Source organism: Bombus flavifrons, chromosome 4 (assembly GCF_040668555.2).
Source record: "Bombus flavifrons isolate JBK064 chromosome 4, iyBomFlav1_principal, whole genome shotgun sequence".
NCBI classification, from domain to species: Eukaryota; Metazoa; Arthropoda; class Insecta; order Hymenoptera; family Apidae; genus Bombus; species Bombus flavifrons.
Window position 1 is genome coordinate 3,961,624 of NC_138445.1, and position 12,840 is coordinate 3,974,463.

General features: G+C 31.3%; 1 protein-coding gene across 1 annotated transcript in view; it reads right to left on the minus strand.

Annotated features, from left to right (window-relative positions):
• The window catches only part of Cad87A (cadherin 87A), a 514,332-nt gene that overhangs the window by 79,485 nt on the left and 422,007 nt on the right, over positions 1–12,840 (minus strand). The window contains exon 5 of the mRNA XM_069111394.1: positions 6,997–7,214. Coding sequence (XP_068967495.1) covers positions 6,997–7,214 — 218 coding nt within the window. The remainder of the gene's footprint in view (positions 1–6,996; positions 7,215–12,840) is intronic.

Sequence of the window (12,840 nt, forward strand, 5' to 3'; positions counted from 1 at the left end):
CGCAGTGTCTGTAATATACGACTGCATGTAATAAATTAGTTTCTATTTGCAAAGATTAAAATAGTATAGAAAGATATCTCCACTAATAAATTTTATTTCTTTAAATAATGTTTCAAATAAACATTATCAAAGAACAAGTAATTTTCAACCTCGCTATTGAAATACTAAGTACAAATGAAGAGCTTCTTAAAAAATTGTAAAAGCTCCCTGAAGAATAAATTTATGGTAAATACTTGCAGGTGCCAAGCTTAACTATTTTCTAGCCAAATAGTTCAATTTTTCTACAAAATTGTTATTTATTTTGTAAATATAAGAGCTACTACTAAATCTACGAACTTGATTTATTCAATTCATCCATTTTATCTTACGTTTGTCAATTAATATTTAACCGTAATTTAAGACCAGAAATAAATGTTCATTTCAAAATGCTTCCAAAGTATTTCCGAAACCTAAATATTCGAACAGTTTCGTGCGCTGGTAATTTCCGCCGATGATTTTTATTCAAAGTTTTATGAAGATATAAAGAGACGTTTTCTCGCGTGTAAATAATTTACTGAATGGATAAAGATTCGACCGATATTTTCCTGACTTTTTACTTCGATAAAGCTTCTAATTCGGTCCGAAATCAATCGATCGACGCTGCTGCGAATCGCATACGATATTTATGATTTTCAAGTATAAATAGCTAGGATTATGTCTGGATACCGTAAATTACTAACATTGTTGTACTCCCGTTTTCATTGCCGTCATTTATCTATGCACCTCGATTATCGATTATCGGCTAGATTTTCCGAAATAGCTTCTCCATAATAATTGGAGCAGATCGATCCATCTTCATTGTATCTGAATATGATGCTCCGATGATATTACCGAAAATACGATTGTTTCTATAGATTCGAAAACGCGATTAGTTTGCCTTCCTTCATGCATTTATCTACCTATCTATCTTCTCGTATGGAGCTGAATAATTAATCCTCCGCCGAAAATATTTTTCACTAACGCGGTCAGAATTGTGAATGTTTCGGTCCCTGGTCTGATTTCTTACTGTTTTAGGTCTTGATAAAGACTGAAAAAATTTCGAAGGTACTTGTTATAGTTCCTACTTTACTATACAGGTGATGCTTTAAGCAAACGTTTAAACAGAAAGTTACGAAGAAATGGGAATTTCTTTTCAATTATACAGTTTCCTATTAAACAAATATTAGAAAAATGTTACTGTAAGCTTTTACTCGTAAGACTATGATCTTCCAGAAAAATATAAATAAATTCACCAGTCCTTAGAAAAAGTACAATTATTTTTTCAATGGATTATTTATTATTGAAAGATGATTTGTGACACACGGCGGAAAAGAAAAGCTCTGTATCTCAAACTTACTAACGCATGAGGAATATAGGAGCTATACGAGACACTGAAGCGGTCGCTAAGAGATTAGTATACATACCGAAATAATAAAAATTTGCATATGAAAAAATTCATCTAGCAAAAGATTGACGTAGGCGGCAATATGAGTCGTTGAAGGCACAGTGCTCGTTTTACCCTCGTGATATTCGGATCTGAATTGAACCAAGTGAGCGGTATTTGGTTAGTCAAAGCCTTGTAGGTGCAAGCTTTTTTAGATGCAGGAACCACCAGGTCTGACACCTTCGTTTCGGAAAAATTAAACAATGAAAATATTGTTTGAACTTCAATGACACATATTCATTTATTTTTTATTGACAAGCTTTGATTTAAATAAAATAAAAGAAATTGTTCAATTTTCGAATATTTTGCATATTTTTAAGTTACTAATATATTATACATTTTCGTTTATAAAGATAGATCTGACAAGTCTCTGTGAATTTGGAACGTCTAAGAATGGAAGATCGCACGAGAAAAACGTAATTTTTTCGCGTTTCGCAGAGGGACAATTTCTTAATTGAACACGTTGATTTTTTTTAACTTTATTTTACTAATTCCTCTCTTTTCATATGATTTTAGTTTAAAATGCACGTATATCTTCGCCACTTGCTTGAACGTTTCAAAAATACTGATTGTCATAACATCATGCCATTTCGTAAATTCATCAACTAATTGCAAAAATTTGAAAACTATTTGTTGAAAATGACAACGTGAATTCGTGCTCGCCATCCATATGCAGATGCATTAGTTATACGAAATAATAACTGGAGGATGATCCTAGTTACAATCGATAGATTTAATCGATGGGCTTAAGATGATTTTTTGTTTTTATCCCTAGTTTTTGTAAGCGCGTGCAATAAAGGTTTTTTTGGCTCAGAACGGTGTGATAGATTTATCCATTCAATAGAATAATAACTATTCTGATCTTACCTCTGAGTATAGAAATAACAACACTATTTTCCAGCTAGGTACCAGATATTTGAAAATTAGTATCTACGTATTTTAGAATACTCCCCTCTGGCTATCAATTTAGTTTACGATACATACGCAATTGTTGAATATTACATTTCATCAGATTATTCAATTACTGTTTTCAGAGTTGCATGACAAACAAACAAATATGCAACAGCGTATTTCAAAGATTAAACGTCGACATTATAAACATATCGAAATACCTTGATATCTCGATTTTAAATTGCCGCTATACTACAAGCTATAAAAGAAGAGAATTGCTTCCTACGTCTATATAATAAAGTTATAAAAACCTAATTTTTCAATTACTGTTTACAGAGTTGCATGACAAATAAAATAATATACAAAACCGTATTTCAAAGATTAAACGTCAATCTTATAAACATATCAAAATACCTTGATATCTCGATTTTAGATTGCCGCTATACTACAAGCTATAAAAGAAGAGAATTGCTTCCTACGTCCAATATAATAAAGCTATAAAAACCTAATTTTTCAATTACTGTTTTCAGAGTTGCATGACAAACAAACTAATATGAAACAGCGTATTTCAAAGATTAAACGTCGATATCATAAACATATCAAAATACCTTGATATCTCGATTTTAGATTGCCGCTATACTACAAGCTATAAAAGAAGAGAATTGCTTCCTACGTCCAATATAATAAAGTTATAAAAACCTAATTTATTAACGAGGACACAAAGCAGACCTCAAGCGAACTTTTGGTCTCGGGATTAAAGTGTCTAAGGCTTCTAAATCATAGTTAATTAGGATAGCAACATAGCACTCCTAACAACGTCTGACCGATTTTACGACCTCGCTATATCATCGAGGTTGCTATAGGAGAACATCCCCAAATTAAATTTCCAATCTCATCGTAGCCGCGCGAAAATTTGCTATAGAAACGTCTAATGATGAATCAAGTTTTGACACGCAGATAGACTACGACAAGTAATTCCACTCTTTCACAGACAGGTTTACGAACAGAGAGAAATGCTCGTTTCAGAAAACTCATGTAAAAGTAACATACTTTTCACGCGAACTTATTAAATTTTTCTGTTTGTAAAAAATTATGAATTCTTTTATATCTTCGCCAGAAATATACGTTTGTTAACTGTCGCATCAGCATCAACTTGGATTTTCTGATACGTGAAATTTGTAAAATGTTGCAGTGCATCATATTTTTAGAAACATTTCATTTACATTTTGTTTTAATAACATTGACGGACTTTGAAAAGTTACGCTTGCAAGCTTCGTTTACGCTTGTACGCTTCGTTTACGCCTGTACGCTTCTTTTCGCTACGACTACAACGCTTTGTTGTAAACTTCGCGATAGTATTTTTCACGCGATTAAGTCTTTTTACGTTGTGCACCTTGTCTTTTCGACGCGAAAAGCTCCGATCATATTTGGGAATTTTCATTCGAGACATTTTTGTACTGAAATCTTGCAAATTATTCACAAACTACCAACGATACTTAGAAATAACGTAAAACGAAAAATAGAAAATTAGAAAGCGTAAATAGAAAATTCAGAAATATATACATTGATCCTTTTTTTAAATAGAAAATATCATCTTATGAAAAACAACAGTAACTTGCATTAATTACTAAAAATAGTTAACTATCATGATCAAACTATTATATAAACCTAATTCCTTATAAAAGATTTATCAATTGCAGATATGAAATCGTAATAATTTTTTTACTTCATGTATATTAGTATACATCAGAGTTGGATATTATTAGAATTTCTTCGAATAAATATTTATCGATAAGATAATTATTAGTGGAATATTTTATCCGTGAAATAATTATTTACTATCCATAACGAATTATTTTCTATATTTATTCGAACAATAATACGAAAGATCGTGCGTTGCCATTTAATTTTTGTTAGGAAGATGATACATTTACACTGTACATGTGAATGTGTGTGTAAGAGTCAGAGGGCGTCCAGGCCTTAGTTGAGACAAAAGACGATTGGCAGTCGTTAAGAAGTTTCTGGAAGAGTCGGTTGACAACAAGACAAGGATTACGTCTTCAGAGTATAAGATATGTGTATAATTGTTGTATGCTGAATAAACTAAATTATTTGTATTTCTGAATCCTCTCTTTACCTTAACAATTTTGTACAATCATATACTGTATAGATATCAGGTACAATTCTTAGTATTAATTTACCAAATGAATAATTTACCAAGCAGGAATAAACTTTCCAATCTGATTAGTTATGAAAAAAGTTAGTCATGAAGGCCAATGTTACAACATCTGGAAATGTAGCTTGCAAATATATCTCACGTTCACTACCATCCTCGACGTATCACGCAAATATCCACACACAATATATAATTTTATGTGAATAGATTCTTATCCGAATAAGTTGTTCGATTAAATTTTTATGCGGATAATTTCTGATTCGAACAAATTTTTATTCGGATAAATATTTGTTCAACTGGATATTTATTCGTTAGCGACGACCAAAATCTCATTTATTTTTATTCGAACGAAGTTTACATGTTACTGCACATAGAAAATTGTAACTTTATTTTCTCGAAACTTTCTTCATCGCTGAACGAACATCGCAGCTATTTCATCATCATTAAGATGCGACCTATGCACTGAGTTGTTTAGAAGACTCGTAGCAGCAAGTATCCTTACTAAAGTTCGTGTAGACTGTCATTTCATTTTAATAACGTGGTGTTTAAGTAGAACGTCTAGACAACGAGCTCCTAAACTCGCATTTAACAAATTTTATTAAGCTGATTGTATAACATTATCCAGGAAATGGAGAACAGAGAAGTGGATTTGCAGCAGTGAGCGGTTGTTTGTTATGAGAAGGATAGAAATACAAGTGAAATGCGAAAAAAGGATATACGCTGTACATATACGAAAACGCGAGAGTATGGTACATATATAAATGGCTTTTTTACTCTAAAACTGATAATTTTTGTTTGGAAAATGCTGACAGCCGAGCATGTATTATTAATAACAATGAGGTAAAGTGTGTATAAAAAAAAATCTGCGCTCATAACTTTATACCGTACAATTTTATATTCATGCTGCACAGTTCTTTTGTATATTCTCTGTATTTTTGCAAACAGAACGTACATTTTAATTTCTAAAGATTGAAATGTTTTCAGTCACTGAGATTCGAAAAAACTATTTATTGTAAGAGTAATTCATTGGCAAGAAAAGTAAAATGTGTTTTGAACAGGTGATCCTTCATCATGCTATTATCCATAAATCACAGGATTTTGTTAGTAAACTAGAACAGACACGAATCAATTTTCTAACATCAAAATGATGTTACTCGTGAAATGTTACTTATGAAAATCGAAATTATTCTTATGAAATTATTTTTAATTATAAAATATATATATTTCTTTTTTTTTAATTTTATTGTAGAAATATTTTATCGAACCTTATGTTTAAAATTGGCAAATGTCTCGTAATTTATGGAGAAGGGTAGACGTATACGTAAAGTAAATTAATCTCTGAGATGAATAAAAATGAAGTAAAAGCTTCTCGGTAAAAGTTAAAAGTAAAAGTATTTCCTTCGGAGGAAAGATTAAAGTAAAAATGCTCTCTTGCGTACGAATAAACAAAACCTTTTTCTTGCAAGCAAATGTTTTTGTCTTTTGTTTTGACTAGATTGAAAAGTTGAAAACGTGGTCATAAAATAAGCGAAAGTAAATCAGAAGAAAAAAATGATTTACACGATGAATTGCTTTTATCAAAACGGTATAAATTTTTGTAGTCTTCGTTTAATCTATCCCTAAATTTCACATCCTAATGTGACACAATGGTAAAAAGCCAATAATATGAACATATATAAAAAATCTTGAAAATTGTTTTATTAAAATTTCGCATTGATCGCAAGGAATAAAAAAGATGCAGGTCAAAATGCTTCAGAAAAATTGTTTTTTAAATGGCCAAATAATATAATTTTTTTATCAGAAAAATGTGTAGAATTGACACGAGGGACAGGTCAGTGTTAAATACCTTTTCGAAATTATTTTTATAAAATATCGTTCTTCTAATTGCAACGACAAAATCAATTTTACGTAGCATTATATATTTCAAACCATGTTCAATAATATACATACCAAGGTCAATAACATACATACTTCTGGAAAAAGTAAAAGCATTTGTTTGCTGAAAGTTAAAGGTAAAAACGAAGAAAAGCTAATGCTTATTTCTTATTCATTAAAAGTATTTCCTCTACCTTGTCAAAGTAAAAACTACAATCTTCTGTTTATTCATACCAGCTCTTCTTAATTCTTCACGAGTATACTAATTTGAACTTTCTCCAGACTTCGATACAAATTTTCTAACGATACTCAATTCCTTCATCGCGAAAGAAAATTGGAAGCTTCATCACGCTGTCAAAAATGTTCGAATTTCATCGGAAATTTGCCAAAGCTTTTCTTCAATATTTTTCTCACGATACTTACAAGCAATGAGAATTCAAGTAATCCAATATTCTTTTAATTATATACCATGGTTTATAGTTTCTACCTGTTCTAGATTTATTTTTATTCGTTTCGTTCCACATTAAACATCCTGTGAACACATCGACATCCAAGCAAAGAGGGAAAGAAAACAGCAGGGGATTTGACTTACCTCGCGATTGAGAGGTTTCGCCAACGTGATAACGCCAGTGCGTGGATTTACGACGAAATGGTCCGTGAGTTGTATACCATATTTCACTGGCGATCCTTCGGGATCGTGGCCCTTAAGGACGAACACTTCCGTACCGACTTTGGTTGATTCTGAAAGCGGCAGGCCCGCAGGGTATCCACCAGGTTCGAGGATAGGTGGTTCGTTTACATTGTTGGCGCCTGAAACAACAGAGAAACCATTCTTGTTTTCAGTCCTTCTCCGACAACCGAAGTTTGAATTATCGTTTATGTTAAACGCATAGCGCAAGAGTAATCTTAACTGCTCTGTATTTCAAAAGTAGATATTAAAATAAATAAGTCAATTTTCGACTTATTGAAAGATTAACATAACTGATTATAAGAGAAGTAGATTTGTCAAGGAGAGGAAATCGGTTTGACGTGGAAACTTTCAAATTATTATTGGCTCGTTCGAGAAATAAGTAGCGAAATCGAAGAAATATTTCAGGATATATTTTGATAAAATTAGATTTCATCAAGCAGTATATGTACATAGATACGTATAATATTTACTACGCTATCGATATTGAAATATTATGTTTCCATATTTGGACATTTCGTTATGAATAATCATTGAATAGCTTAGACAATATAAAAATACATTTATAGTTTTCTTTGATGAAAGAAAAAAGATTTTTGGGACGATACAGTAAATGATTTATTTAATCTGTTTGTAAACGATAATAGAAAAATTTGTTAAAAAGATAATTAAACACACATCGTTGATTAAGGAGGATTCTCGTGTGACGTTTCCAGGATGTAAATATGTAGCCTTGAAGTAGGAATTATTTTGAATAATTCTTGAATTGTTGTTTTTTAATTCCAGTTCTTCTTATCGTTTATTAACTTTTTGAATTGGCGTGCTCCATAATTGAAAAACTAATTGATTAATCCAATTTTGGACTCGTTCACTTTACTACGAATTTTTCTAGGGATTGAACATCAAATTTCTATTCGATTATTTATTTGTAATATATTTTCGAACAATCTAAACCCAGTTTACCTACCGAGAAAGGTAAATTTATCTTCTAAACGTTAGAATTCTCCAATTCTTGATTCAAAAATATTTTTCTTTCGAAAATAGATTCAATCCCAGCGTAAACTGTTTGACCTTAAGAAAATCTCGTAACTTTTGCATTTCGACGACTGTGACGGATGCTATACTGCGCGCTAACAATGATTATATTATATTGTCAAATTTGATCGCAAAATTCGTATAATACAGGATAAACAATAAGAAGAATTCAAATAAAAAAATTACATTTCTACTTCAACGCTATCAATTTATATCTCGAAAAAGTTTCGTCTCGCATAACTAGCAATTAGTTGAAAAGAAAATTCACAAAAATCACCTGCTCTTGTTGCTTTTGCACGAGAATCTCCCCTTAAATACGCGTTATATGTGCGTATGTGTGACAGTAAAAAGCTCTCTGATGCTGTTTAAAAGAATTATAAATATTAATTTAATTATACAATTTTGATCAAATAACATTTAATTATATATTGAACGAAGAAAACAGTTTATCGGAATTTCAATCTGATAAAATACATACGTCAGATTCTCATAACTGGATGCTATATTGGATATAGTTAAAACATCCGATGTGTTAACAAGAAATCTTGCATTAAGTCAACGCAACCTTTCGCCGCAACAGTTGTAGAACGTTGCAGAACAGAACACAGCACTCTCACTTCAACTGTTCCTAACAGTTGCCGTTGCAAGGACTTCGCTTAGTAAGTTTAGCAAATTTATTGTTAGCCGAACTAGTGGTTCACGTTATTATATTATTGCCACTTCATTACAATAGATAGACTGTCTAACATGTTGCGGTTGGAATTTCAAATGGCTGAAAATTATGGGGCAAATTTGTCTATCCGAGAGTACCACGCGTTTCTGTAGCAGCGTAAAGAATAATGAAGAAAAAAAGGTGTTAAAATAATGGAATATTTAAAATGTCTTTTCTGTGGAATTTCCTCTTTAATCTTTGCATGTTTCATAAATCTTGTAAAGCAGCAATTTATTAGGTTGGCGCATAAAAATATCCTTCCGAGTAAAATCACGTAAATTTCACTGAAATACCTTTCATACGATTCTTCTACTCTATCCAAACGATTAATCCTCTCAAAATTGGGTTCTTTGTTTTTTAAATCGATTCGATTCTAGGAATCATCATCAATTTATGTTTCCTCAAGCGATAGATTAATGCCATCGACGCTCTTCGATATTCAACAATTCAATTTTCGATATCTAAAAAATGTAATGTTCAGCGCATTTATCATACGAAATTTAACATAATGATCTGTGAGAATTAAATATCGAACAAAATTTAACGCAGCTATCGCGGACTAATTTTAATCTTCGGTGAAATGACATTTCTCTTTGTACGAATTTACGTAATATTGGTTTGCATGGATAAAGCAATTTATTGGAATTTATTAATTTATAAATTAAATTAAATTAAATTCTCTGCTCGTTGTGTCAAATAGGTACACATCCTTCATGGATTGTCGCTAGCTTATTAAGAATTAACAATATCATCGGCATTCGTTCATTGATTATGAATCATTAAATATGGATTGCAGTATCAAGAAATACCACGCTTCTTTTTATCAGACAAATTATGCAATTGTTGGATTTCTCATAATTTCATCGCGATTTCCAAGGAATTCGAATAGATGAAAATATGAGCGTTGGTGCATATTGCGTCTGTGCTTCATGGGTTTTAATTGACACAAAGCTTGCAGATTGCTAACTATAGTCATAAAAGATACAACGAAGATGTGCAGAGTTCCGGAGAACGAAACAAACGATTCAAAGGTCACAATATCGTATTTCGTTCGTGTAGTTTGCATTTATCTGTACTTTTAATAAATAGGTTTACTTGATATTGGGAATAGAGTTACAAACAGGACTGTTGGATTCGACTATCAGGCCAGGACTTCGATTTCAAAGAACAAAATGAAGCTATTAAGCGTAACGTTGAAACGGAAACTCTTTTGAAGAGGAATTTACAGAACACATAGGCTACTCTCAGCTTCCAAAGCCTCGCTTAGGTTGTTATTGATCGCGAGAATTTTTAATGTTATTAGCGTTTTCTTCCTCTTTTTTTTTTTTATTTAAGTATTACTAGCTTGTAACGTTTACTTTAATTTTCAACAGAACTTTACATGGTATTTTACTTTATTTGGTAATATGCAATTTGCAACGAATTCTGCTTTCAATATTATCCCATCATTTGCGTCCCGATATTTTGAATAATTTTAGCTTATACGAACGGGTATCGGAATTATAAAATCATATAAAAATAAATATGTTTCGTTTTATTCAAATCTACGTATATTTTCCATCGAACACTTTTTAATGGAATACGAATAAAACCAAATCTATTATGAAAATTTAATGAAATTAAGTCTGTATATCTTTTAAGTCTGCGATATTATTATTAATAATAAATATTATAAATAAATGATATAAATATTTTATATAATTATTATAATATATAAATTATATTAATATAATTTATATATTATATTAATATAATTAGATATAAATTATTTTATTTATGGTTTATAGTTGCACTAGCGACTTGGCACAATTACATTTATTTTTAATTACATTACTTACATTATTACATTATTTTGTAATTACATTTAATTTTAATTACAATTTCATTAATTTATGTCGTAGCTTAAATAGAGATTGGACAATTTTTCTACCTACATGGTTTTACATTATATATATATATATAGTAGAAAATCTTACATCATTATAAACTTAAATACAAGTATACATTTGGAATAGAAGAGGTTACGTAAATAAGCAATTAGTTAATTAAGTAACGACAGTACAGGAAGTCTAAATACGGAAAAACGAATGAAAGGAATTGTAAACCAAGTCCATTTCTAGACTGATGAGACTGAAATTAAACAGATAATACAATAATAACACATATATGTTTAGTATTTTCATTTCTACGATTTTCCACACATTTTGATTTCTTTGAGAATTGCAATGAGATTGTTAGTATTTTCGCGCGAATTCATAACTGCATTCATATTATTTTTGATTATAAAAAAATTTTTTTTGTTATTCCTTTTAAATGGTCACAGCTTTGAAGGATGCGTTTCTTTGTAAGATTTTCGTTACGCAGAATACAGTTAGGCGCAGGTCAATTATTGCACGTGTAATCATCACTTGTTATTACTGTCTCGTCTGTTTAGTAAATTTAACTGCTACCCAGTTTGTAGCTTCGTATGCCAACACTCTGCTACACCACCCAAATATGTAAATACTTCGTCAACACGACTGCTTGAGAACCCCATGAACAACCATAGGCTCAAACCCTTTGAACCTTTGAATAAGTCTTTTTTTCTTTAACACCACTGCTTATTTCAGGCAAAGAAAGAAAGACACAATCTGATGGACAAAATAGCATACAATCACCGCTGTATATATGTATAGTGGGTCACGAAAGTATTCGCACAGAATTCCAAGAAATCGTTCGTATTTCTATGTTTTATATGCTCCTTTTTATCTACATATTATGCAAAACAATTTATTTCGCCGGCATTATTCGTTATAATTTCATTGACACTAAAGAAGATAATCCTTTGGCCAGTTATTCTCTGCTATTCTATCGATTTCTTTTCTATAATCACGAGACGCAATCATGAAATTATTTTACATTCGTCCTGGATATTGCACGTTATCGTGTTTTTTGCTGCTTGGTTTGCCTTGTTTTCGTTCTTTATGCTTACGTGGCAGCATATCCATAAAAATTTCACTTCTTTCTCGTCTTTAGTAATTTGGGAGCACGTTTTTCGGATGTTTTGTACTTTGGTGATTATCTTCTTGTTTAAAAAATTTCTCGATTATAAAACGCAGAATGGTCGATCAATACTTTCGAAGCACTAGAATAAACCTTCGTCGAAATAGTTTAGAAGGTCGTATAAATTGTGCTTTAGAAATCATGATACGTAAATTGAGCAAAGTAACTCAAATTGAATATATAATGAGCAATGGATAATGAATAGCGAATATGACGAATATAATGAATACAATGATGTGTATGGTAAACATAATGAATACGAGATTAGTTTCAAATGAATACTTGTAATCGAAGAGTCTGACCTTCTTATTTTTAGTTTCTCAGAGCAGCCTAGCACTTTGACTGCCACGCCGAAATCATATGTCTCGCTAAGGACGCCACGGGAGTATTTTTATTATTCAAAGCATATAATGGCAAAATAATAATAAATTGATGATATAAGACAACATTCTTCCCCAATGAACCGTTTGTCTTATTGGTGGTCATGGGTGACCGCCGTGGCGCCTTGGTAACAGTTGATAGCGACATATAACAAGGCTTCGTTTATTTCAACAAACCATTCGCATTCGTTATTTCATCGTAAGCAAAACGTCCAGAATACATTGTTGAAACGTATAGAAGATATTAGTAAGCAGTATTATGATTATTTTTATGATTTCGACGAAACATTCGGCTGAAATGGTAGAGGTCCGCGAAAAAGATTATGTTTGTGATAAACCAATGGTAGTGATAGATTACAACAGAGGAAAATCTACACCACATAGAAGAACCCTCAAGTGATATATAAAATTAGCTTTAGAGTTATTGTTAAATACATTAATTTCAAACGCGATGATACTCTATAAAGAAGCAACAAAAGCAAAACTCAAGGTATCAGATTTTAGAATGGCACTCGGAATGCACCTTACACAGTGCCATTCACCACAGCTATCAAATACACTTATTCGACAAAGATTGCG